Raw genomic sequence first — 27,748 nt, forward strand, 5'->3', positions numbered from 1 at the left:
GGAAGTATTATGCCGATCAAGGGGTGGTGGGTGTTTGCTACCTGCCCTGAGCATCTCCTCCTGTGCAGTGCTAGGAAGTAAATCCTTATTTACATTCCCAAAGCCCCATTCCCCACTGGGAGATGCTTCCCCATGGACCACCAGAGGATGGGAAAGGATCATGCTGGATACTCACTTGCAACAGTTTGGGTAGAGCTTTCCTGAGAAGAACTCCATGCCAATGATGGCGAAGCAGTAATAGAAAATGAGTAAGGTCAAGCCTAGGCTGCGAGAAAGAAAGTCAAGAGTCAGCCAAATCCAGCCCAAAGGGGTTTCTAGTACCAGGGTTCACTGCCCAATGCAGAGATCCACTCCACTTCTCACTGATGGCAGGCCAGTCCTGGGGTTTTGACTGTCTGCAGCGTCGTGGGTGGTTCCACTCCAAGCTGCTCGCTTTAGGTCAAGCCTATGGACGGCCCATCCATGAGGCCGACTGAGACCGTCGCCTCGGGCCACAGATTGGTGAGGGTGTCAGGGTTAGAAACACAACCCCAGGAATTTGACCTTGGATAAGACAGAGCCGCAGCTATGCGAGCGTACAGAACCACCAAGTAACAGGTGAACAAGCTTGCTAATTAGAAAAGGTGCTGAGTCAGAGTCACGAGAGCGAGACACCACCCTGAGTAATTCACGCCTAGTGCTTTAAAAGGCCTGCGGGAGCCCTCATATGTGGTCAGGCAGGATAAGGGGAAGGAAGGAATGTAATGGCAAGGAAGGCTGATTTATTATATGTAGGGCAAGTTATGCCATCTTTATATTTGATGCTACTCTGAACTTATTTTCTGTTATCTTGTCATGCTGACTGCACTAAAGAAAGACTTATTTTGAAAGTGCTCTGTGTGTGGACTGTTTTTGCGAACAACCACATTCCACTGCGAGCGAGCCGATAAGGAAACTGCTACCGCCTCGACAGAGGGGTACCCAGCTTTGTCTACCCACTTGCTGCCGCTCCTTCCACCCTCTGGGTAGGAAGGGGGGGACTGAACCAAAGAGGGAGCTTGGAGGAGAGGAACTCTCATTTAGATCAGATTTATGCTGATTTAAATGGGCCTTCCCCTCCCTCCCCCAAGGATCAGCAGTATCCCAAAGAAGCAACCAGGAAGCATTAGGGCGATGAGGAGGAAGAGCTGGAGAACAGTGGACAGTGTTGGGGCTGGTCTCTGCTCCCTGTTCCACTATGATCAGATGTCAACCCAAGACCCCAATCCACCCCTTCCCCGAGCTGTACCTGGCCATTCTGGGGAGGAGCTCAAACATGGTATCCAAGACATTCCGGTAGCGTTTTTTCAGCTTAAACAGCCTGGCGGGGGGGGCAAGCAAAAGAACATTGCGTTAGCTCACATCAATACAAAACCAGGCAGAGTATAACCTTGCGCACCTGAGTCTCAATCTCCAGTACAAAGAATACAGAATAATGCTGTGACTCTACCTTTTCTTAGCCCATGTGACTTGGGCATAACTCTGTATTTTTAAACTTTTCGGCTGCGTTGGGCGATAGCCAATGGGATTGCTCCCAGGACCCTGTGCAATAACGCCAGGGGATCCCAGGAGCAATCCCATTGGCTGGTGGGAGGCATTCTCTAGGACCACTAGGTTGGCAACCTTCAGTCTCGAAAGACTATGGTAGAAGCCTACAACACCCGGTATTCCCAGGCGGTCTCCCATCCAAGTACTAACCAGGCCTGACTCTGCTTAGGTTCTGACGAGATCGGGAGATAGTGTTCAGTATAGGGAGATGGTTGGCAACCTTCAGTCTCGAAAGACTATGGTAGAAGCCTATAGCACCCGGTGTTCCCAGGCGGTCACCCATCCAAGTACTAACCAGGCCTGACCCTGCTTAGCTTCTGAGATCAGACAAGATCGGGAGATAGTGTTCAGTATAGGGAGATGGTTGGCAACCTTCAGTCTCGAAAGACTATGGTAGAAGCCTACAGCACCCAGTGTTCCCAGGCGGTCTCCCATCCAAGTACTAACTAGGCCTGACCCTGCTTAGCTTCCGAGATCAGACAAGATCGGGAGATAGTGTTCAGTATAGGGAGGTGGTTGGCAACCTTCAGTCTCGAAAGACTCTGGTATAAGCCTACAGCAGCTGGTATTCCCAGGTGGTCTCCCATCCAAGTACAGGCTTGACCCTACTTAGCTTCCGAGATCAGACGAGATCAGGCGTGTGCAGGGTAACAGTTGCTGCTGTGTTCTGAATAACTGTGTCCCGGCCAAGTGCTTGCCCATCAACTGTGTCCCTGGACATTGGCGTCCTTTTTTTTTGCATTCCAGATATTTGTGTCACGTATTTATATACTTTTTATTTTATATTTATGTACTTTTCTATTTTTAAAATGCAAAGGTAGGGTTAGAGCTGGGATAAGGAGCTGAACATAGAACACGGGATTTGTGGCCCAGTTATAGCTTGTTTGTTGCTTAGTAGTGGGGCACAAATTACCAGGATGCAAAAAAACTGGACGTGAATGTTCAGGGATGCCAATGACCAGGAAGCATTTGACCAGGACACAAAAGTCAGGAGGCAAATACCCTAGTATCATTCCTCCTCCCCGCCCCCCAACCTGGAAAACGGACACAATCTCAAGCAGTTTGCATATGCAATAATGGCTTGAGAGCAAGCCCGGACAGTTCTTCCCTGGACTTCGGCACCAATAGATATTCCATTCCACCTTCCCTCTCTCTCCTTCCAGAGAGGTCTCTCTCCTTCCAGTCTCACCTCAGCAGCTGCAAAGGCCGCAGGACCACGATGAAGTAGAAGGGCTCCTTGTCAAAGGCCAGCTCCAGGAGGCCCAAGAAGGCAAACAGGGTGACCAGAAAATCAAAGCTGGAAAATGCCAAGAGGGTTTTTTTCAGCTGTGAACCGGTGTGCAGACACATAAGAACATAAGAACAGCCCCACTGGATCAGGCCATAGGCCCATCTAGTCCAGCTTCCTGTATCTCACAGCGGCCCACCAAATGCCCCAGGGAGCACACCAGATAACAAGAAGACCTGCAAGGCTTCCTGGGAGTTGTAGTTAAGAACATAAGAACAGCCCCACTGGATCAGGCCATAGGCCCATCTAGTCCAGCTTCCTGTATCTCACAGCGGCCCACCAAATGCCCCAGGGAGCACACCAGATAACAAGAAGACCTGCAAGGCTTCCTGGGAGTTGTAGTTAAGAACATAAGAACAGCCCCACTGGATCAGGCCATAGGCCCAACTAGTCCAGCTTCCTGTATCTCATAGCGACCCACCAAATGCCCCAGGGAGCACACCAGGCAGTTCTGGCTTCCTGGTCGCTTCCCAGCAATGCACTTACAGGTTCCAGCCAGAGGAGAGGTACTCAATCGGCCCCAATCCCGTGATCTTCAGTAGCACCTCCACCCCATAGACTGTGGGCACAAGAAGGCGGAATGTCACACTGGCGTGTCACAGCCTGGCAATCAGGTGTTACTTGTAGGAAACACAGTATACATCCAGCTGGCTCAGGGCAGCCAAGCCATGCATGTTTTATAGGGGGGAGATGGAGTAGCACTCAATAATAATATTTGACACTGTAGTACTTTCTGAAAGTATGAAGTGTTTCGCATATATCAGGGACAGTGCAAGACTTTGGGGGCTTGAGGTAGTGCGCCAAATACTACCCCCCCTTAACCAGCGGTGCGCCACCTCTGCCCTTCGCACTCCCTGGATTGGAAAAGGAAGAGGGAGGAAAAGGAGGATGTTGAGGAGAGAAAAGAGTTGTGCTAGAGCATCTCTAATGAAGAAAGGGTGGAAGTGTGGAGGAGAGAAAAGCGCTGGCCTAGAGTGTCTCTAATGAAGATGCTCTGGCCCACCACTCTCTCTCTCTCTCTTCCACACTTCCTCTTTTGCTCCATCCCGCTCTCCTTTTTCCAATCTAGGGTGCGGAAGGAGGATCAGTGGAGGTGAGTGGGTGGACAGAAGTTGGGCCCTCCACCAATCCCCATCTGAAAGCAGGCCTTAGTCCATGGAGAAAGCTGTCAGGCTGCATTCTATGAACTTAGAAAGGTTTAAAATATGTGTCTATTTTCTATAGCAGGGGTGCCCAAACCCCAGCCCTGGGGCCACTTGCGGCCCTCGAGGCCTCTCAATGCGGCCCTCAGGGAGCCCCCAGTCTTCAATGAGCCTCTGGCCCTCCGGAGATTTGTTGGAGCCTGCACTGGCCCTATGCAACTGCTCTCAGTGCAAGGGCAACTGTTTGACAGTTTGGGTCCCTTTTGGGTTTGGGTCCCTTTCAGGGAGAAGGGCGGGATACAAATAAAGTTTATTATTATTATTATTATTATTATTTGACATCTCACGTGAGCTATAGGATGAGGGTTCCCTCCATTGATTGCTGTTTCACGTCTGTGAGGCAGCAGTGGCAGCAAAGGAAAGGCCAGCCTTGCTTTGTGCAAGGCCTTTTATAGGCCTTGAGCTATTGCAAGACCTTCATTCATTCATATAAGTTCATCTTTAATATATTCATTTATGTAAACTTATGTAAATTTATTCAAATTTTAAATGTAAATTAATTCCTTTTTTTGCCTGGCCCCCAACACAGTGTCAGAGAGATGATGTGGCCCTCCTGCCAAAAACTTTGGATACCCCTGTTCTATAATAAGGGTACGAGCTGCCACCCCTCCCCAGTCTGCATATTTGTGCCCTGCATGAAATCCAGTCATAAAAGAACAATACAGCATGATTCAGCAACAACCGCCCACCCCACCATTACAAAAGAAATGCCAAAAAACTCAGCCACATAAACAACATTTTATAGTCGACTGTCAAGTGCAGCTCCTCTGAGTTCGGGAAGTGTGCTCCACACCTGGGGGGGTAGCAAAACTTACTCGTGAGGAAGACAATGTAACTCCAGGGGACCTCCCGGGAGAAGATTCCATCTACAAAAATAGATCACAGATAGTAGCATCTTTAGAGACGTTTCGAAGCCAGGCTTGCCAGTTTTGCCCCCTGCATTTCCTAAGCTATTTCTTTAGGCCAATTGGAGGTGGGTTCCTCTCCTCTATCTCTGACCCCACCCCTCAGCCAGATTTCCCCACAATTTCTCAAGGGTTGGCAACCTTGTGACATCACCGGGGCCCTCTGCTTTGTGCCTTGACACCAGCAGATCGCACTCCAAAATACACAGGATCTGGGATGCCACTCTAACTGAAACTATGCAGGGGTCATAAAATTTTATTGAGTCACATTTTTATACCGCCCTTCCTCCAAGGAGCTCAGGGTGGTGCGCATAGTTCCTCCCCTCCTTTTGCGCTCACAACAACCCTGCGACGTAGACAACACCGACAGTGACTGGCCCAAGCTTTCCCTGTACCTCGCAGCATGAAGGTCTCCACGAGGATCCAGAGGCCGTTCACTGCCACCAGCGTGTCTACAAAGCACAAGGAAAAAAGCACATCGTTTATTTGGAAGGGCCATTTGGATGCACGAACAAGGTCAAAATCTTGCCTTTGGGAGGAGGGGATTAACGAGGATCACTTTGCCTGTTTGCAAAGTAAATTCTCAGTTGACACCAAGACCCCTCAGCGCTCAACGTGGCACATCAGATGTTGCCCCTCCTTCCCCGGCAGTGTGCCAGTCCGTACCCTCCCACTCCCCCCTCTTCCTGTTCCCAACAGCAATGGTGGCATGACAGACAGACCCAATATTTCATGTAACCACATGCAGGACCCGGCCACAGCCATGAGGCCTACTGAGGCAGTTGCCTCAGGAAGCAGGTTGGCAAGATACACCTGCTCCGCTGTTCTTCCTTTTCCCACTCCCTGGATTGGAAAACGACAAGGGGAACAGAATTGTGGAGGACCTTTCCACCTTTATTGGCATAAACAATCCAACAAGAAAACAAAATCAAAACATTCAAGGTAGCCACCAATCATCGATCAGGCAAAGAAATACAGAGGAATTTACGCCTCGACAGTGCCTTAAATATCTATTTTGCTACATTTGATGAGCGGCACTCATTTCTCCCGTCCAACAAGTACCGGACCAAGTCTGTATCTGAACCATGAAAGTTTTCCAGGAATGGATATAGAAATCGACGGCGTAAATCAATATAGTGCGTACAGTACAAAAGTACATGGGTCAAGGACTCTTTTGAGGTCAGGTGGCAAGAACATGACTGGGGACTTTCCAGTGGTCTATTAAATCTTGCTCTTAGTACATTTGTAGGTAAGATATTAAACCTACCCAGTGTATTCCTCTGTATTTCTTTGCCTGATCAATGATTGGTGGCTACCTTGAATGTTTTAATTTTGTTTTCTTGTTGGATTGTTTATGCCAATCCAAGAGATTGTTTATGCCAATCTCTTCCAAGAATTGTGGAAGAGATGCGGAGGAGAGGCGAGTGGTGGGCTAGAGCGTCTCAGCACTGCAGTGATGTTGTCACGAGTCACATTGAATTTTTTTTTTTTCCCCCTGGAGCAGTGACCAAAAACCCTCTCCAGAAAGATCGCTGGGCTGGGCTGGAGTTGGATCACCTCTGGACCCAGCCACAGCACCTCTCCAGTGACGATTTCCAGAACAAAAAGGTACATCTTTTTCACAAAGCCCCAGACCCCAGGGCTATACAGTAGGTTCTCGGTCTCTAATTTTCTCAGAGGCTGTCCTTTTAGGGATGGCAAATGAACTTCAAACTGACGGTGGCTAAGCAGACACCATTTGGAGAGTCGGCAATGGTCACTTACACATGGTGTACTGAAAGGCTCGGGAATTCACCAGCATATTAATGCCTGTTGGAAGGAAGAAAAAAAAAGAAGAAGAAAAAGATGTTTAAAAGCAAGGTTCCCAAGCTGTGATGCCTCAGGGCATTGTGGTGCATCACAAGGATGCCCCTGGTGGAGCCCTCCTACTTGTTCTACCAAGCACCATCGTCTTGGAGCTCACAAAATCTCACAAGATTTGGGCGCTGCCATCTTGAGATTTGAGATTTTGTGAGATCTACCATCTTGGAGCAGGGAAGAAGAAGCTACAGGTAACCCCCAGTAAGTTTGGGAACCACTGGCTTAATCTCAGGCCCTTCCTGGCTTCCCACAAGGAAGAGAAGGTTCATTTCTCTTTCACAGATCTCCATGATGGGTTGTCTTCTGCATTCTCTCCCAAGCACACCATCTCCACTGTGTTGCACATTCATATTTAAGGGGAGGAGACAGAGAAGAAATGAAGCATCACTCTCGGAGGCAGGCCTTTGGGGATTCAAACATGGCTTTCAAGCCACGGTAGGTATATTGGAATCTCGGTAGATCTGGCAAGGAGGTAGGGTGTGGTGTCAGCAGTGGCCCCTTTAAGGGTAAGGCCTGGGCATCCAGCAGAGTGTGCTGCACAGCTGCAGCCACTTGAAGGCAATAGGGCCCTCAGGGATATAAGAAGCACCTGAGGTAGGAAGGGTTTGTGGGCAGCAGGAGGAGGAAAGCTTGAGGAAGGACAGACTGGATTAATGGACTAAGGAATTGATGGCTAATGGACTGCTGATGAACTGGTGTGTGACTGGGCTTTGGAAGCTGCCGGAGCAGAAACTACTGGAGACACTGGGACTGGTGTTTGGCTGCTGTGCCCAGGACCTGCTGAGGACCAAGGGGCTGCTGTAGTGGCGGGAGGCTGCTGGCAGGAGGGAGGACCTCAGTAGGTTAAACAGGTGAGCTGCCCTGGTGGTGGGGTCCAGTGGTGCTGCAGGGCAGAACTGGGGTCATTTTTTGGGGAAAGAAGGGGAGCTGGTTGGCTAAAAGTGGGCATAGTTCTCCAGGTGGAGTTTGGACTGGGAATCTGGCAGAACAGTAGGTTACCTTTGAAAATAAGGAATGCTGTTTGTGGAAGGTCATCAAACCAATGCTCCCGGTTCTTTTTGACCTGGGAACAGAAAAAAGGCATGACGAGTTGAGGTCTTCAGCTCCTCGAGAGTTGGTACCTGCCCCCAAACCCCAATCTGCAACCTGGGACCCAATGCCAAGAGCCAAGCAGCTGAGAGGGTACGGCAAGTAAGGGATCACAGCTCGTCTTCCTTCCCAGCCAATCAGCACATGCTGCTACAGTGCCATTTTGCCCGTCTGTCTGCCCAGGTTGGTTGGGAGGAGAGAAGGGGCGAAAGAACAACATGGCAACTGTGTGTGTGTGTGTGTTCAAATTTTGAAAGGCAAAAGGGAGAGACAGAGAGGCAAAGCAGAGAGCAGGGAACGGCCAGGAAAAAACAGGTAGCTAAGCTGAGAGACAGAGGATTGTAACCCCTCCAAAGTAACCCCTCCAAAGTCCCTGATGGGACAGACCTCGTCTAGGACCCATAGCCCTGGTGACAGTTCACATAGTACAAGCCTACGCCTAAAAATATAGGGCAGGAGCAGCCAGCCATGACCTACTTGTTAAAGTCCTCCAATATATACATTTCTACAAATCAGTATTATATCAAGGAGAGCCAAAAAAAAAATCATTTTTACAGGACTTCCCCTCTCTCCTCCACCCTCTGTCCCCACACCTCTCCAAAGTCTCCATCCTCACTAATCCGATTGGCTACCCTGCTTCCAACACCCCCAGTCGAGAAACCATCAATTTAAAAAAAAAAGAACACCTACCTTCCATTTCAAACCCACAACTTCATAGAAATTGTACATGTCCTCAAGACTGAAAGAGAAGATAGAGTTTTGTAAGAACTGGTTTTGCGGGATTGTGTGTGCGGTTCTCCCATTCCAAGGCCTCCCAGAACTATGGAATTAAACAGTCACAGAAATGTACTTGGCTAGTTGTCGCTCTGTAGGGTCGCCCTTTGGGGTCCACTGAGAAATTCAGAGCACCCACCTGGGGGCCATTCCTCCCAAGAACAAACAATAAGGCCTAGGGGTCGGACTCAGCCCTCCGACTGCTAGATGCCCATGACCAACACATCAACCCTTCTCCCATGTGCGTAAGCCTCCCAAGGCCGTCTCTGCCCATCCAAGTGAAGCAGCCTCAATCTCAGACATAGCATGGCCATGGCAGGAGGGCATATATGGGGTACAAAGTGAGTGCAAGGGAGGGTGATGTCATAAAAGCCTTTGAGAGCTTGTGTTGAATCTAGGAGCAGGCAGGGAGCTAGAGAAGAGCTCCCTGTGGTTGGTCTGTGGAACTCCTTGCCACAGGATGTGGTGATGGCGTCTGGCCTGGACGCCTTTAAAAGGGGATTGGACAAGTTTCTGGAGGAAAAATCCATTATGGGTTACAAGCCATGAAGTGCATGCACAACCTCCTGATTTTAGAAATGGGCTATGTCAGAATGCCAGATGCAAGGGAGGGCACCAGGATGCAGGTCTCTTGTTATCAGGTGTGCTCCCTGGGGCATTTGGTGGGCTGCTGTGAGATACAGGAAGCTGGACTAGATGGGCCTGTGGCCTGATCCAGTGGGGCTGTTCTTATGTTCTTAACTACAGTTCCCAGGAAGCCTTGCAGGTCTCTTGTTATCTGGTGTGCTCCCTGGGGCATTTGGTGGGCCGCTGTGAGATACAGGAAGCTGGACTAGATGGGCCTATGGCCTGATCCAGTGGGGCTCTTCTTATGTTCTTATGTTAAGAGGTTTAAGAAAGGGCAGGATACAATCCATGCCACACTTGCAGCTGTCACAGCAAGGGACTTAAGACAAGCCCATGGAAGATGAGCAAAGAGGGGGCTGCAGTAGTCCTTGTTACAGGATTCTGGGGGTTGATGCAGCTGAATTTTTTAGAAATGAAATATAATTTATTCCCAGATGCTTCTAGAAAAAAAAAAAAGTAGGAGTCCTCACCTGATGGAAGGGGTATGGCTTTGACTCAGTGCTTTGAAAGTAAGGTAGCGGTCTCTGGCACTCATCCGAGGTCTATAAAACCGCATGAGTCCATCGAACTGCTTGAAGGAGATGCCAGAGGGACTCTAGAAAGCAAAAAAGGATTGCCACAAGTCAGCACTTCACAGTCGTTCCAAGCGTACGACAATCATGTACAGGAGCCCACCGGACTGAGCCTCTTACCGCATGGTTTACTGCATGGTTTCACTGATGGCCAGCTAGTGGCCCATGGCATCCCAGGGAGTGCCTCGCTACGGCTCTGCCCTAAGTGAAGTTGCGCAGAGAAAGCAAGGCCCTCGGTGCGCGTCACCGCGCATTCTGCAAGCCAAATGCTCAGAATGCCCAAACCCCTCGGGAATTGCTGCGCTTAGCGGGGAGCATTCGTATCCAGCTGGCAGGCAAAAGAGGCAGGGCCATCTTGGCGGTGACCCCACCGCTGAAGATCTCCCATCCCAGAGCAACCTACAGAGTGTGCAGTTTTCAGAAAGAAGCCAGGAGTTTACCTGATGGACCACCTCCCCTGTAAGAGTCTACCCACATTCTGAGACCTATACGGAAGGCTCTCTTACATACATCCCATTGCCAGAAGAAGCTTGGCCAATGGTGATACACAGGGGGGCCTTTTCTGCAGTGGCCCCCTCCACGTGGAACTCCCTCCTATGGGAAGTATGTCTCGTCTCCCCCCTTCACAGTTTCAGAGGGGGCTAGAGATACACCTTCTTTAGCCTAGATGATGTTTAGCTTTATGCTGGTATCCCATATCTGCTGCTTTGTTTTGTGAGTTTTTATATACAATTTGTTTATGGGTTTTATATACAATTTGTTTATTGGGTTTTTAATGATGGCAAGGTGCCTTGAATTACAAAAGAAAGGCGACATGAAAACACCTTTTAAAATAAAAAAAATAAACAGATAAAACAAAATCTGTCTACCAAGAAAAATTTTATAAATAAATGTATGAGCAACAATATTGGCAATTCCTTAGCAGGGACATGGAACATTTGAAGTCCTGCATATATATTTGTACACACCCACAACTGTTACCCTGCACATGCCCGATCCCGTCTGTTCTCGGAAGCTAAGCACGGTCAGGCCTGGTTGGTACTTGGATGGGAGACCACCTGGGAACACCGGGTGCTGTAGGCTTCTCCCATAGTCTTTCGAGACTGAAGGCCTATACTGAACACTATCTCCCGATCTTGTCTGATCTCGGAAGCTAAGCAGGGTCAGGCCTGGTTAGTACTGGGATGGGAGACCGCCTGGGAATACTGGGTGCTGTAGGCTTATACCATAGTCTTTTGAGACTGAAGGTTGCCAACCATCTCCCTATACTGAACACTATCTCCCGATCTTGTCTGATCTTGGACGCTAAGCAGGGTCAGGCCTGGTTATTACTTGGATGGGAGACCACCAGGGAATACCGGGTGCTGTAGGCTTCTACCATAGTCTTTCCAGACTGAAGGTTGCCAACCATCTCCCTGTACTGAACACTATCTCCCGATCTTGTCTGATCTCGGAAGCTAAGCAGGGTGAGGCCTGGTTAGTACTTGGATGGGAGACCGCCTGGGAATACCGGGTGCTGTAGGCTTATACCATAGTCTTTTGAGACTGAAGGTTGCCAACCATTATACCCACAACATAGGGAGCCATGTACCTGTTTGCTGACCAGCAGGTGGTAGGCATGTTGGATGGCTGTACGCTTGTGAAGCAGCAGGGACCGGAACTTCTTTTTTTCAATATCGTTGAAAGTATCAAATACCACAGCCAGGAGCTAAAGGACAAGCAGAAAAAGAGAAATATCTGACTCCCTTTGTTGAGGGGACCCCCCTCCCTTCAATTCCCCTCCACAAAACGGGACTCTAAACTCCCACTGTTTAGAAATGGGCTATGTCAGAATGCCAGATGCAAGGGAGGGCACCAGAATGAGGTCTCTTGTTATCTGGTGTGCTCCCTGGGGCATTTGGTGGGCCGGTGTGAGATACAGGAAGCTGGACTAGATGAGCCTATGGCCTGATCCAGTGGGGCTGTTCTTATGTTCTGAGGGGAGCCCTGAACCTTGCTGGGTGAAAATCTATTCTCCTCCGCTTCATCAATCATCAAATATGCACCAATCAGAAGCCTAAGTGACTTCAGAGATGGCAAAAGTGCGGAGGAAAGGGCAGGAGATGGTGGGCTAGAGAGTCTCCATAGTTCCTCTTCCAATTCCTTTTCGAATCCAAGAAGCAGAAAGGAGAGCATTAAAGAGAGCAAAATTCAGAGCATGGATTCCAGAGCTGGGGGTTTTGGCCCAGCTCTGACAACCAAGACAGGGATGAGCAGGTGTCACTAAGAAAGAGGTGCAAATCAAACGCTTCATGCTATAGAGATCCTCATGTTCTGCCCTAGCAGTGGACAAAAAAACCCAGAAAAACCCACATCTAAATGAGAGCAGAGATTCTGGGACGCATCCTCGTGACTTACCAAATTCATAATGAAGTACAGCTCAATGGAAAGGTAGATGATGAAAAACACACAGGACCAGCGAGAGCGGGCGTAAGAGGGCATCATCACATCTGGGAAACTGCAGACAGAAACACTTTGTTGGTGTGATATTGGCACACTCTTACAGCCCAATCCTATCCACACTTTCCAGGGAATAAGCCGCATTGACTCTAATGGGGCTTACTTCTGCGTAGACACGCATAGGATTGGGCTGTTAATCAGCAAATATAACCGAGACTGGTGGGAGGGGGGAATTGTGGCACAGACGCAGCAAGGCTAGATTGTGTCTAACACTGCAGTCACACATTTGAAACTGACCATGTTACACTCTCACTAGGAGCCAGTGGTTGCAAGTGGATCCAGGTTCAGATTCCAGCTCAGCCACAAAGCTTACTAGTAAACTTTGGGTTGGTCACTATCTCTCCGCCTAGCCGACTTCACATGTGATGGTCGCAAGGATAAAAGTTATGCATTGAGAACACACTGGTGAACATAGGATATATCCTATGCCATATCCCATCTCCTGCAGCTCTTTGTGCTGGGCTGATGTGCGTTCTGCAGGAGGGCAAAGAAACCGTCACATTAAAATACTGAATGCTAGAACTGGGGGCATCCAATGAAACTGGCAGGAGATGTAGAACAGACAAACAGAGGTACTTCTTTGCATGGCGCATCGGTAGTCTGTGGAACCCCTTGCCACAAGATGCGGGGCTGGCCACTGGTTCGAAGGGATTTCAGATTGGACAAAATCATGACAGGTCTCCCAAATGCTACTAGTTACAATGACAGTGTGCTACCTCCAAGGTATCTCTTGCAGGGAGCAAAGGTGGGAGAGATGCATGTGTTTCTCTCTCCCCCCCCCTCTCGCTCTTGCTGGTGGGTATTCTAGAGGCAGCTGGTGGGCTACTGTGCGGAGCAGAATGCTGGTCTAGATGGGTCATGGGTCTGATCCAACAGGGTTCCTCTGATGCTCTTATATTTACTAGGAAGCAAGCCTCACCTGTACACCTGATTTGTTCTGAGCAAACACATTCAGACCTGGGCTGTCTTTTTTTTAAAAAAAAAAAAAAGGCAACATTCAACTTTAGAAATATTTTGCGAGCACCAGGGCTTACTTTGCAGTTGTCAGGAGAACAAAGAGATTCATGAGGCTGTTCTCCAAGGTGTTGAAATACTGTAGGGGAAGGGGAACAAAAGAATCTGTGAGAAAAACAAACCGAACGGCTGACAACTGTCACACAGAACTCCCGGTTCCTGGGAGTCAGGTCAAACAGGCCATCTCAGCGGCGGTTGTTGGTCTTGCCATCTAACCGCACAGCAATAATTCCCTACTGCGGTGGTTCCCAAACTCAACAAGTCCATGACACCCTTGGCACTCGCAGGGGTTCTGCATAGTGACACCACCGTGTGCCTTCTTCTTCCTGGCTTGCTGGGCTAATATCGCACGAGAACTTGCTAGAATAGCACAAGATCTTGCACTATTCCCACAAGATTTCCTGCAACGTCGACCTGGCAAGCCTGGAAGAAGAGGCCCTTGTGAGTATGCCATGGTGCCCTTGGGTGTTGTAACACCCCTGTTAGGGGCCTCTGCTCTACTGGATTAGATACAGAGGCAGGCAGATTCACTTTCTAAGTGCAGAATCCAAGGCTGGGACCGTGGATTCCTTCAGTGCCAGCCAGCCACAAGCAGTAGTAAGATCATAGGTTGAATGGTACCCCCTTGTGCATGAACCCCTGCCCCCCATCTGGGCTTCTTTAAGAGTTAGCATGCTGGAGTCAAGACCCCCCCCCCTTTTGCTTTTGAGGAAAAGCCCACAATAGCAAATATTCTGGAACGCAAGAACTGGTGTTTACTTACCGGATCAGATTTGTTAGGAGAGAATAAATAGAAGCCTGGAGAGTTTGAGGAAGGAAAAACAAACAGATGATTTTAAGCAACCAACAATGAAAAACTCCCTTCCTGCAAAGGGTATCATTTAATTTAATTCATAGAAACAAAGGAAGCAGCTGTCATACATAAAACATACATACAGGTGACATACACAAACCAGTACAGTAGCGTAACATGGGGGGGCTGTCTCTATCCCTTCCAACACAGAAGGTTGCTGTAGGGTGACATTCCCTCCACCACCATGTTTTAGTCCCTGAACCGCCCCAAATCCCTCAACCTGCATTTGATGTTCTGTGAGTTGGTCATTCTCTTTTGCCCCACCTTGCTTCATTCTGATTTCTCCAGTTCAAAATTCTTTGGCCAACCATAGGGATAAATTTCTTATGAAGGGCAATCAGTCTCATTTCCAGTTTTTTGGGGAGGGTGGAGCGGGGCAAAAGCCCAGTGAAAACTCTGGCAGCGGATTCCATGCAGCCACAAGTGCTCTACCACAACTCTCCAAGAACATAAGAAGAACTGGATCAGGCCAAAGACCCATCTAGTCCAGCTTCCTGTATCTCACAGGAGCCCACCAAATGCTCACCACACAAGACAACACGATCCCTGTGTCCTGTTGACACTCCCTTGCATCTGGCATTCAACGATGGTCTACTTCTAAGACCAGGAGGTTGTATATACTTATCATGGCTTGTAACCTGTGATGGACTTTTCCTCCAGAAATCTGTTCAATCCCCTTTTAAAGGCATCTCGGCCAGGTGCCATCACCACATCCACCACATGGCAAGGAGTTCTACAGATTAATTTCCAGTTTCGTAAAGAAATATTTTCTTTGGTCTGTTCTAACTCTTCCGACACTCAATTTTAGTGGATGACACCTGGTTCTAATCTTGTGTAAGAGAGAAAAGAACATCCCACTATTCACTCTATCCATCTGCTGCATAATTTTATGTGTCTCAATCATGTCCACCCTCAGGTGCCTCTTTTCTAGAAGAAAGAGCCCCAAACACTATAGCCTTTCTTAGTAAGGAAGGTGCCCTGGCCCAATAATCATTTTGGTCACTCTCTTCTGCACCTTTTCCATTTCCACTATACCTTTTTTTAGATGCGGTGACCAAGACTGTATGCAATACTCCAGGTGTGGCTCTAAAGTTTCATACCCTTCCTGGCCTAGCTTCAGATGGAGAGAGAACACCAAGAGGAGGGCTTCGGATGAAGACAAGGTGGCCTTGTAGGACAACTGAAGGAACCTGTTCTAGAGACACATTGCTGGCTCTCCCGCTAGATACGCGGGCGGCCCAAAGCCTTCTGGCAATGCTCACAGACAGGAAATGCTCTAGGTACATACCGAGAATGGCAAAGATAACCATGAAGAAGAAAAGGAGGAGGAGGATGTCAATGAATGGAGGGAGAGACTGGAAGATCTGCCGCAGGTTTCTGAAAGAAAAGTTAGAATTATCACTTATCTCAAGAAACGCCATCTCTTAAAACGAAAACAAGTGTGGAACACCAATGGCCTTCTTAGTTAAGACCTGCTGGCACATTCCCAAGGGCCTTTACAACAGGACATCCTGTTCTCACTCCAAGAATTCAGGGCCATTTGGGGTAGAAGACGCTCTCACCTAGAGGGAGTGGTGAATGCTTGCAGGCAAGATGGAGCCTGAGGTTTGAGCTTTGGACATCAGGAAATGGGCCTAAATATGATGTGATCACAACTTTAGTAAAGCAAAAATCTCCTTCATGCGCAAGCCCAAGTCGGAAGGCCAGGCAGCCCCCACCCCTACCTTCTGACAGCTCCACAGTAGCGACAGTCCACCAGGAAGATACAGCGTAAAGCTCTAGTGATCCGGACGTGCGACGTCTGGCGCACCAGAACCACAATCGCCTCGATAAACTGAAGCACCAGGACGCAGCTCTGCAAGGGAAGAAAGGCAGAGAAGGTGAAAGCCGGATAAGGCTCTGGTCTCCTATCCCAGGGTCTTTTGAATTGGCTTCCCAGCAGGGTTTAAGCCACTTCATCAGGCAAACTGTTACCCTGCACATGCCCAATCTCGTCTGATCTTGGAAGCTAAGCAGGGTCAGGCCTGGTTAGTACTTGGATGGGAGACCGCCTGGGAATACCGACTGCTGTAGGCTGATACCATAGTCTTTTGAGACTGAAGGTTGCCAACCATCTCCCTATACTGAACACTATCTCCTGATCTTGTCTGATCTTGGAAGCTAAGGAGGGTCAGGCCTGGTTAGCACTTGGATGGGAAACCGCCTGGGAATACCAGGTGCTGTAGGCTGATACCATAGTCTTTCGAGACTGAAGGCTGCCAACCAACCAACCATCTGACACTCTCCAGTCCTGCGCATGACTGGCGGGGCGCCCAACTCCTCTTCCTGTTCCCCAGATTTGAAAAGGAAGAGAGCAACAGAGCAGAAGTGTGGAGGAGCAGAGAGTGGGAGGCTAGAGCAGGGGTCTCCAAACTTTTCGGCACAAGGGCTGCATTGTCTACTTGACACAGTGTCAAGGACTGGAAATAAAGAAATAAGAGACAGAAGAGGGGAGAATGGATTTTGAAAAATCCCTCCTCTTTCCAATTCGACTGCTGAGTCCCACTCAGCTTCCCTCCCTCCCTCCCTCCCACGAACACATGTGCACCCTCCAAATGCCTTCACTCACTCGCTCCCCCCCTCACATGGAAGACAGCAAAGGAACGAAGCACCCAGCAGCTGCTGCAAGCGTATTTTTTTCCCCCTCACTCAGAGCTCAAAGTTGCCCAGCACTGCAGAAGCCATCAAGCCACCTTTCCAGCCAGTCCCACCTCCTCTGACTCCACTCCTGAGCATAGATCTGACTTGACTATGCAGGAGGTCTGGTCTAGAGGGTAGAGCCTCCATTTGCCTGAAGATTAACATCCACAAGGTCGCCAGTTCGAGGCCACCGGCACCGTGCGACCTTGAAGCAGCTGGCAAGCTGCAGCTGAGCTGTTCCATCTGCTCGGAGCGTGGGAGGATGGAGGCCAGAATGTGAAACCAGATCGGAGTGTAACACCTTGAATGTGGTGGTTCTTGAAAGGAGAACCTTCTTTCAATTTGTAAAAATGCCCGCGTGGATTTAACAAGCCTGCCTGTGTAAACCGCCTTGAATAAAGTCTTGAATAAAGACCAAGAAAGGCGGTATATAAATACTGTATATTATTATATTATATTATTATTGACTCCCCCCCCCCCCACACACACACACTCTCCAAGTTCCTTTCCTCTGGCTGCCATCCAATTCCTGGCTCCTGCAAGAGTGAAGGCCAGTGTGAGACCGGCAGCCTGCTCTCAGTCATACAGGGTGTGTGCCCCTCAAGCTGCAGTGAGGCCCCGGCTGCCAAGAGGACCCGCTCTCGCTGCAGAGAGCCTGCACGCGCTCCAGGAGGCTCTTTAAGAGACATAGATTAAGACGCGTGTTGCTCTGCGTTCATCATAAGTGATAACAATATGCTGAGCTCACAATATAGAAATATCCCAAGATGCCCAGTTCACCCATAAGGCTCTTCTCTGACCAAAAGCCAGCATCTAAAAATCCCTCTTAGAGAACAGGCTAACTGTGGTATGTTCACAAGGGTAAACAGAAAGTCATAAATAAGAGCCATAAACAAATAAAAGGGATGCATAGAGGACCAGATCCTTTGTAATGGATATATCTGTAAACAAATTGCCCGATGCGTATCGAATTGCCCTCCTGAACATCCTGAGGATCAAGATGTTGATCTGATAACCAAGCCAAATGTTTGTGGGACTGTTGGTCTGTTATTTGTCCCATGCTTGCCATGGATGTGTTTTGCTCTCTTTGTGTGCTCTTTTGTCCCCCCTCCCCTACCTAGTCTATCCTATAAAACCAGCATCATTGTAATTGTTCACGGTCTCTCCACGTGTGTGTGTGTTTGTGGAAGGCCCCGTTTGCAAACGAGTAAAACGTTAGAAGTCCTTTGAATTCTCCTGTCGCCTGTTTGTTTGCCTCTCCAAAAATCCAAAGAACCGTGTGTGTGTTCATTCGGGAACATAAGGATTAAGCTTTCCTCCTCCATCAAGTCTACCGCAGGTTACTGGCACCATTATCTGGGTGGCACGCAGATTGGATAAAATCATCCCAGGGGTTGGATGTGGCCCGCAGGCTGGGATTTGGAGACCCCTGGGCTACAGCATCACTCAGAGCATCTCCCCCCCCCCCGCCACCCCTGCCATCACTGCCAACATAGGTCGGAAACAAGAGATGAATTTGAGTCCCACTCCCTGGTTCCTGCAGCAGCACAGATCAAACAGGCCAGGGGGTTACCAGCGGTTCACCTTGACCATGGTCCTTTTGTGCCGGATATAGGTGCGGAAACCCAGCCACCTCATTTTCATAGCCAGCTCGAACACCACAACTCCCAGGGCCAGCAGCTCCAAGGTGGCGTGAACCTGTAAGCAAGAAGGTCACAACACTCATTTTTCTCACTGGACAAATTAGCAAATGTTTAGACCTTCAGCACCACTGCGTTCAATAGGAGTTACTCCCAGGCAAATGCTTACCAGATAATAGACTTAATAGATCATTAACGATATACTATCTCTGGGAAAGCCAAGGGCTTTGAATTTATCATAGGCCCTTAGTCAAATTTCTCAGTTTGCCTCTTACTTAACCTGACGCTTCTTCTCAGCCTTTGAAAAAGGTTTCCAAGGTGGCATCTAAGCACTCCTGTTAATGGCATCACCGCTCCTGTCTCAGGAGGTGTCCGAGCACTCCCCTTCATCTGCATCCCTGGATCTATCCTTCAGGCCCAACAGACTTCCTTCATCCACCCTCATGCACCACCCCCCCCCCCCCGTTCCCAGGGGACGTACATAAATGCCAAGGCGCAACATGGGGACCGCAGGAGCCTCGCAGAGGGACAACAGCAGGAGCAACAGCGCTGTGACCAGCTCCATCAGGTAGAAGAGATGGTTGTGTACAAAGAGGTAAGCGGCCAACGCTTTGACGTCCTTGGGGTGCGTGAAGAATTTGTCATTGTTCTCTCCTTCCTAGTTCGGGAGACAAATCACAAAACGGCAAACCAAAATACACTATAGACAGGCAGTCCAACAAAAGCACAAGCAAAGCAATTCATTCATTCATTCATTCATTCAAATACTGGTTTGCCACCTTTCCGTCCCATTAAAGCAGTGGTTCTCAAACATTTTAAGCACCGGGACCCACTTTTTAGAATGACAGTCTGTCAGGACCCACCAGAAGTGATGTCATTAATCCAGAAGTGATGTCATCAAGCAGGACAAATTTTTAACACCCCCATATGACAAAATGACCATCTGTTAGGACCCACCAGAAGTGATGTCATTAATCCAGAAGTGATGTCATCAAGCAGGACAAATTTTTAACACCCCCATATGACAAAATGACCATCTGTTAGGACCCACCAGAAGTGATGTCATTAATCCAGAAGTGATGTCATCAAGCAGGACAAATTTTTAACACCCCCATATGACAAAATGACCATCTGTTAGGACCCACCAGAAGTGATGTCATTAATCCAGAAGTGATGTCATCAAGCAGGACAAATTTTTAACACCCCCATATGACAAAATGACCATCTGTTAGGACCCACCAGAAGTGATTTCATTAACCTGGAGGTGATGTCATCAAGCAGGACAAACTATAACGCCCTCATATGACAAAATCAAATCAAAGTAAATAAGTAAATGAAAGGTTTACAATAAGTTTAAAATTTTGTTTTAAATAAAGAACACTCTTAACCCTCCCAAGCAGTTCCTGATCTGTTTTTAAAAGGTTCCCAAACATCCCAAAGGCTGCACTTCTATCCACACTTACCAGGGAGAAAGTCCCATTGTTAAAAGCGTTTATAGTAGCCTGTTAAAAGTACATATCTGTTACATTTCCTCGGATGCAGTCACAGACCATGGTGGCATCAAGTCTAATATATTAAACATAAAATGCACCTTGAAATGAATGGGGACCCACCTGAAATTGGCTCGCAACCCACCTGGAAGGTCCACAGCCTAGAAGGTCCACACCCACCCATTAGTTAATCTTTTTGAAGGTGACTGGTGTTAGCCAGTCAGTGTTAGAGCCAGTTAGAGCCAGAGCCAGTGTTAGAGCTGGTGATAGAGCCAGTCAGGACTCTCTGAGGAGGGAATTTGACAGGCTGGTTGCAGATTAAGCCCAACTGTCAACAACACAGGCTACAATCCTATACACACTTTCCTGGGAGTAAACCCCATTGAACACAATGAGACTTACTTCTGAGTAGACATGAATAGGATTGCATTGACAGACTTTTAAGCAGGCTTGGAAATTAAACAGAAGCTGGACAGGCACTGGAGATGGTCTAGGACAGGGATGAAAAACTTCTTAAATATAAAGGGCCGAAATCAGCATTCTTGCCGCCTACTGACGCACAGAAGTGACATCATTAAGCAGAAAGTGACATCATTAAGCAGATGATGGCCAGAAATCAGCACTTTGTTCTCACACAGAGACTGTGTGACCAAATTAAAATAGCTGCAAATGACCAAAAGAAAAAATGTGCAAATTTTATTCATGTTTTCAAGATGTGAGAGAGCCCAATTACCACGCTGGGAGAGCCCAAATATAACAGGGGCTGGATAAATTACTTTGGGGGCGCGCATTCGACCTGCAGGCCTTATGTTTGACACCCCTGCTCTAGAAGGAATTCCTGCTATGGGCAGGAGGTGGACTAGATGACCTGGTAGGCACTTTCCTATGATTCTCCCACTTTTCATGAGGTTTGATAGTAAGCAAAACAAAGTAAAGGAAGAGGGGTTTGATGGTTAGGTGTGGTGCAAGAGCCCCCAACGTCTTCAGCTTATCAAGTCTCTTGCAGACATAGATTAAGACGCGTGTTGCTCTGCGTTCATCATAAGGATTAAGCCTTCCTCCTCCATCAAGTCTACCGCAGGTTACTGGCCACTACTGCAGCAGATCAAACAAGCCACCAAAAAAGCTTTGCATTTTCAGTTCCTGTGCAACTTCAGCCACAAGCCCGATGCACATTTACCCGAGCACCATTCCCATCAAATTCAATGGCCCCAAATTCCAAAACTGACATGCTACCACCTCTTTTGACACCGCGCCATCTATGCTGCAACGCTGCCCTCTTGCCCTTCCCGCAAGTGTCCACACAGCAAGCCAAAGGAGGTAGATAGCTGGAGGTAGACCCACCTGGAGGTAGATAGCTGCCTCTTGGTAATTCATCTCCCAGTTGTGTCTTGCGCAGCTTTGTCGAGGAAGGCAGTCCCCGGCTGCTGGGCTGGGCGTGTCGTCGACAAAGTCGTAGTTGCCGCCATCTTTGTCGACAGGAAAAGAGCAAGAGAGAGAAAATCTGCAGTTATTTATAACTTATTTATAGATCAAGAGCATCTTCCCATTACCCGTGCTTCATCTCCCTCCCTGTTGTCTCCCCATGTCAAATTTTACGATTTAAAGTCCAGGGATGGTTGCCTGTTTATTCATAGCTGTCTAGAGCACTGGTTCCCAAACTTCTTAGCATCAGGACCCACTTTTTTAAACAACACTCTGTCAGGACCCACCTAGGTTTACCAGACTTTAAGGAGATACAGGCAGCAACTGTTACCCTGCACATGCACGATCTTGTCTGATCTCGGAAGCTAAGCAGGGTCAGGCCTGGTTAGTACTTGGATGGGAGACCGCCTGAGATTACTGGGTGCTGTAGGCTTCTACCATAGTCTTTCGAAACTGAAGGTTGCCAACCATCTCCCTATACTGAACACTATCTCCTGATCTTGTCTGATCTCAGAAACTAAGCAGGGTCAGGCCTGGTTAGGACTTGGATGGGAGACCGCCTGGGAATACCGGGTGCTGTAGGTTTCTACCATAGTCTTTCGAAACTGAAGGTTGCCAACCAGGAAGAAATATTTATTTATTTACTTAAGTAATAATATCCAGAAAAAAGACCCTCAGAAATTTATCTCCCATTGATAGATGTGCCCTATGAATTTGCCCAATTAAAAGCCATTCAAGCCAGTGGCTGTCACCACTTCTTGTGGCTGTGAATTCCACAGGCTAAGGCTGCGATGCAAATATTAATGAAGCAGAGCCTACTAGAGATAAGGAAAGGAGAGCTCCAGATTTCCCCTGGCTACCGTCACACACAGGGGCTCACCTCCATGGCATGGAATCACCCCATTTCTTTCCCTCCCTGAGTGGAGGGTTCGAGTCATGGGCATTTACCATTGGCTTCAGGCTCAGTCCATTGGGAATCCCCCCAAGGCCTTCCCGAAAGCCCCTCGAACTGGAAAGCAGGCAGCTCCCCTTCGTAGCGGTCAGCCATGGACCGTGAAGATAAATGCAAAATCCCGGAAGGAAAGGAAAATCACCCGTCCTTAATCTTGTGGTTGCAGAACTAGAACCACTCTGTGGAAAACATGGCATCTCAGGAGGTGGCTCAACAAGGGGTGAGCTTCACGGGGCAGTGGGAAGCAAAGTCCCCAGGAAAGAAACACAGGGGGCTGTCTTAGAGTCAGATCCTTGATCCATCCAGCTCAGCACTGGTGGCTGCTTTTCAGGGCTCCAAGCAGGAATTTTCTTGTGTCAAACCTGGGAATCTCCGGCATGAACTCTACCCCTTGAGCAACAGCTCCTCCAGACAGACAGATTCCCACTCAACTTTTTCCCACTGCAGCCAAGAGAGAAGTAAGCTTTCTCCAGGCACTCCAGCCTCCTGCACATACTTCCAAAAAGTATGGCCTCTCTCTCCGCCACCCAGCTCTTGCCAAGCCCCCTTAACAGGTCAATTGTGGTTACAAGGAAGCAGCCACAGGAAGGGTGGGGGGACGGCCAACACAAAGCAACAGCCTCGGCAAAAGCGCCTGCAAAGTTCAAGATCGGCTGCGAGCGGGGATGCACTGCGGCACAGATGGGAAGGCTGCCTCCGGGCCCGTGTCGTAGATCCCGGGGGTCCCATCTGAACCAGCTGTCTTGCTGACAGCAGGCCTCTGGAATGATAATTCGGAGATGCAAAAACACACACACACACACCCATTTGCAGAAGGGCTGGAAGTTGGTGCTGGAAGGCCTCTCGACACAAACGGCTTCCAGATGCCATCGTAAAGGGGAGAGGAGGAAAGCAAAACATTGACTGTATTTCTAATATCCTGCCGGCTAACCCGGCCTCGGAAATCTCAGCCTTTGGGACTGGGAGGGGGGGGGGAGATTATGACTCTGCCCTCTGTTTAGGCCTCAAACATCCAGCCACGGAGACGTACAATGAAAAGACAAAAACAGTTTGTATGGCCAAGACTTGGACAGGAGGGAGAATAAGAGCAAGCAGTAAACGACCAAAGCCTAGCTAGGATGCCTGAGATGATGACGATGATGATGATGATGATATACTGCTTTTCAACAAGCAGTAGCTTAACAAAGCAGTTTTCACAGCAATCGGAATCAACGCAGCAATATCTTGCTCTTTTGCCCGGTCGTGGATGGAAGTCACAAACGGATGAATGTCCATGCACGGCCTTATTTAACTTGCCGATTTATTTCAGCAGGCAAAAAAATATAAATACCTCTCTAGGGGCCTTTGCTTGCGTCTCTTCTGTATTTTTGTTTTTTAAAGCTTGAGCCTTTGGGGACAGGGAACCGTTGATTGATTTATTTTAGGATCTAATCCAGGGGTCTCCAAACCCTGGCCCAGGGACCAGATGTGTCCCACAGGAAGCCTCAATCCGGCCCGCGGCAAGCCTCTGGTCCCCTATGGACCTCTGGTCCATTCAACCAAGTGCAACTGGGAGGGGAAGGATGTTCTGAGGGCCATGGAGACCATGTGTAACCTCCCTGACCTCAGGACACCTAAAACATCTCTTCCTGTTTTTCCCTCAAAAACTGGCTTTTTGGTGCCTCTGAAAGCCTTAAAAGGCTTTCTGAGGATCGTGGAGGCCTCACTGGCCTTCAGAATATGCTCCAGATGTTCCCTGTGGTGTGCTGGTTCTAAGGCATTGACTCCTGTATTTGTAAGTAAGGGCCCAATCCTATCCAATTTTCCAGTGCCGGTGCTGCTGGGCTAATGGGGTATGCACAGCTTCCTTTGTTGGGGAGGCAATCACAGAGGACTCCTCAAGGATTGGGAAGATTTGTCCCCTTACCTCGGGGTTGCATTGTGGCTGCACCAGCGTTGGAAAGTTCGACAGGATTGAGCTTTGAGCCAGGAATTGGGCCTTCCCCAGTTCAACTCTCACCCCTGTCATATACTTGCGGTTGACCATTTCCCTGGACTCAGCAAGATTTATATTAAGAATTCCTGCATCATGACATTTCACTGGCCCAGTGAGGGAGCCCTCATCCCACAGCTCATGCGAAAGGTCAAACAGTTGCCATCACACTAAGAGCAATTGTGTTGGGCCAGTGCGGGCTCCAACAAATCTCCGGAGGGCCAGAGGCTCATTGGAGACTGGAAACTCCCTGAGGGCTGCATTGAGAGTCCTCGAGGGCCGCAAGTGGCCCCAGGGCCAGGGTTTGGGCACCCCTGCTCTAAGTCAATGGTTCCCAAACTGTGGCTCAGAACCCACTGGTGGGTCACGACCAGATCTTTGGTAGGTCCCATAGCAGCTGAGCAGAGCCTCCAAATATACAAGTGATGGGAAGATCGGTTAACTAATTGCCTCAAGCCCTGAGGCCATTTAAAAACCATATAGCTGCTGATTGCCCCGCAAAGAGCTCAGCTCCTGCAGTTTGCAAGCACACCTAAACAGAGAAAGAAAGTTTGAGAGTCTTTTTGGGGGTTACTATTACTTGTAAATAAATAAATAATTTCTTTCTCGATGTCTTTTTAAAAGTCTTGCAAACCTATGTGGGTCCTCATCTTAAAAAGTGGGTCCCGGGCTAAAAAGTTTGGGAACACTGCTGTAGAGCGGAACACCCACGTCACGGATTATCCAAAGCAACAACCTAGAAGATCTTAGTTGGAAATCTTAGCTGCAACTATGGGTTCCCAATAACCCAAGAACCGGTGTGATGGAACAGCTCCAAGACTAAGCTGTGAATCAAGACTTCTCCAGACCAAATCCTGCCTCTGCCCTGAACTCAATCAGAAGCTTTGGGTAAGCTGCTTCCTCTCAGCCTCAGTCTTCCTCTCTGTGATTTGGGAGCAAGGAGAACACTGACTTGCCTTACAGGGCTGTTGCAAAGTCTGCCTCAAGATAATTACTGCAATCATGTGAAGTGCTTTGCACACACGGAATGTGCTAGAAAAGTGCTCCATTTGAAGACCTGGGTGTGTTTACAGAAGCAAGTCGCTTAATTTATCCTTGACCAGAACCCTAGCTGAAATTCTAGCTCAGCAACATCCTTAAGTAGTTTATACTCTCGTCTCTGAAAAAGGCACTCCCTGATGACTCAGTGCATGTGCTGAGTTCATAGGTTTATTAAATAAGACCTCGGCACATTGAAGTCAATGCATGACGCATGCTTCCGTTTGCCTCTGCCGTCCCCAGGCAGCTTCGGCTCCAGTTGGTGCAGAGTTCTTTCACACCCATTCATTTGCACATCTTTCCCTATCCACCATCATTAAGCATCTAGGACAGGGGTGCCCAAACCCCGGCCCTGGGGCCACTTGCGGCCCTCGAGGTCTCTCAATGCGGCCCTCAGGGAGCCCCCAGTCTCCAATGAGCCTCTGGCCCTCTGGAGATTTGTTGGAGCCCACACTGGCCCGATGCAACTGCTCTCAGCGTGAGGGCAACTGTTTGACCTCTCACGTGAGCTGTGGGATGAGGGCTCCCTCCACTGCTTGTTGTTTCACATCTGTGATGCAGTAGCGGCAGCAAAGGAAAGGCCAGCCTTACTTTGTGCAAGGCCTTTTATAGGCCTTGAGCTATTGCAAGACCTTCATTCATTCATATAAGTTCATCTTTAATATATTCATTTATTTAAACTTATGTAAATTTATTCAAATTTTAAATGTAAATTAATTATTTTCTTCTCCGGCCCCCGACACAGTGTCAGAAAGACAATGTGGCCCTCCTGCCAAAAACTTTGGACACCCCTGATCTAGGAGGAGGGCGGATGTGTTTAGGCCCCTAGGGAAACGTCTCAGTTGGCCTCCTGCTGAACTGGATGCTTCAGGTCCTTTGGAAAAAAAGTTTCAAAGGCAGCACCCAAGCGCACCTGCATACTGCCCTTGCTAAATGAGATGAGTTCCATCCTGGCCTCCCTCTGCTACACCCCACCAGCATTTACCTATGGGGGACAATGAGCAGAGTCCTCTTTTCATTCTTGCTCCATTAGAAAATCCAAGTATACATCTGCCTAACTCCTTAGATGGGCAAGAGAAAAGAAAATGCGTTTGATAAGTGTGGGCAAGGAGAGGTTAACAATATCCAAACAGATGAAGGATAATGCCAATCAATATCATACTGGCTTAAAAGCTTTGGTGACCTTTCGCAGACATCGTATTTACAGTCTCTCCAAGAGCATCTCTCTGTTTAAATGACATTCTCCGGCACAGCCTCTGAAGGGCAAATTTGCTTTGCAGTTCCAAGCTCTGAAGTTTTTGTTTTGGAACACAAAACCCCAGTTGCTAAGGCTCCACTTGCTGCCTGGGATGGGACAAAAACTTGTTTTCTTTCATGGGAACAAAATATCCAGGTTGCCTCGAGGACTTTATCTCAGATGGAAAAGAAATGGCTTTGAACGCATGGTCTCAAGGTCAAGATGGTCTCAAGTTCAATCCCTGGCACTGCCAAGTAGGGGAGAGAAAAGTTCCCATCTGAAACCCCGGACAGCCAAAGCTGCCAATCCATATTAGTAATACTAGATGCAAAAAGGAAGCTTCCAAATATTCTGATTATTATTATTTTTATAGTGCCATCAATACAAAAGGCACACCATGCAGACTGGAAAATCAGTCAGTCCCTTCCCCAAAGGGCTTCCAATCAAGACACTGACAAGAGAGACACAACGGGGGAAAATGGGAAAATAAGGGAGGCGTATGAAATTATTTCAGTGGCACGTACTTAACCCATTTCTGCCCAGCCCACAGGTGTACACATTTGATCCCTGTTGAGTATATGCAATGTTGGGCAGAAATGGCTTAAGCTTGGTGACCATACTAGTAGGGCATGGTATCTAAGCCTTTAGAAACGGGCAATGTCAGTATGCCAGATGCAAGGGAGGGCACCAGGATGTAGGTCTCTTGCTGTCTTGTGTGCTCCCTGGGGCATTTGGTGGGCCGCTGTGAGATACAGGAAGCTGGACTAGATGGGCCTTTGGCCTGATCCAGCGGGGCTCTTATGTTCTTAATCCCCCAGTGATGGCATATGGGGCAATATGAATCCCTGGGGCATTTGGTGGGCCACTGTGAGATACAGGAAGCTGGACTAGGTGGGCCTATGACCTGATCCAGCGGGGCTGTTATGTTTTTAAGCATGGTGCCATAACCTTGGGAGAAAAGGTTGGTTTTAAGGAGGGATTTGAAAGGAGTGGGAAAACATTCCCCTGGTGTACCAAGAGGTATCAAGAGAAAAAAAGATGGAGTCCCTCAAGGAAGCGGGTTGAG

At 48.5% G+C, this 27,748-nt stretch overlaps 1 protein-coding gene and 3 pseudogenes across 1 annotated transcript in view; 2 read left to right on the top strand and 2 right to left on the bottom strand.

Annotated features, from left to right (window-relative positions):
* Positions 1–27,748, bottom strand: part of TPCN1 (two pore segment channel 1) — a 49,409-nt gene that overhangs the window by 12,303 nt on the left and 9,358 nt on the right. The window contains exons 2-20 of the mRNA XM_066611125.1: positions 21,403–21,527; positions 19,050–19,226; positions 18,513–18,626; positions 15,974–16,104; positions 15,538–15,626; positions 14,160–14,194; positions 13,417–13,475; positions 12,281–12,380; positions 11,475–11,591; positions 9,782–9,906; positions 8,601–8,649; positions 7,821–7,884; positions 6,726–6,770; positions 5,357–5,413; positions 4,872–4,922; positions 3,341–3,413; positions 2,756–2,863; positions 1,268–1,339; positions 176–265 (exon numbers count right to left, since the gene is read on the bottom strand). Of these exons, the coding sequence (XP_066467222.1) occupies positions 176–265; positions 1,268–1,339; positions 2,756–2,863; positions 3,341–3,413; positions 4,872–4,922; positions 5,357–5,413; positions 6,726–6,770; positions 7,821–7,884; positions 8,601–8,649; positions 9,782–9,906; positions 11,475–11,591; positions 12,281–12,380; positions 13,417–13,475; positions 14,160–14,194; positions 15,538–15,626; positions 15,974–16,104; positions 18,513–18,626; positions 19,050–19,226; positions 21,403–21,527 (1,681 nt within the window). The remainder of the gene's footprint in view (positions 1–175; positions 266–1,267; positions 1,340–2,755; positions 2,864–3,340; positions 3,414–4,871; positions 4,923–5,356; positions 5,414–6,725; positions 6,771–7,820; positions 7,885–8,600; positions 8,650–9,781; positions 9,907–11,474; positions 11,592–12,280; positions 12,381–13,416; positions 13,476–14,159; positions 14,195–15,537; positions 15,627–15,973; positions 16,105–18,512; positions 18,627–19,049; positions 19,227–21,402; positions 21,528–27,748) is intronic.
* LOC136636154 (5S ribosomal RNA) lies at positions 1,965–2,087 on the bottom strand (annotated as a pseudogene).
* LOC136636148 (5S ribosomal RNA) lies at positions 10,850–10,966 on the top strand (annotated as a pseudogene).
* Positions 11,286–11,408, top strand: LOC136636156 (5S ribosomal RNA; annotated as a pseudogene).

This window comes from Tiliqua scincoides, unplaced genomic scaffold, assembly GCF_035046505.1.
Source record: "Tiliqua scincoides isolate rTilSci1 unplaced genomic scaffold, rTilSci1.hap2 HAP2_SCAFFOLD_94, whole genome shotgun sequence".
Taxonomy (NCBI): domain Eukaryota; kingdom Metazoa; phylum Chordata; class Lepidosauria; order Squamata; family Scincidae; genus Tiliqua; species Tiliqua scincoides.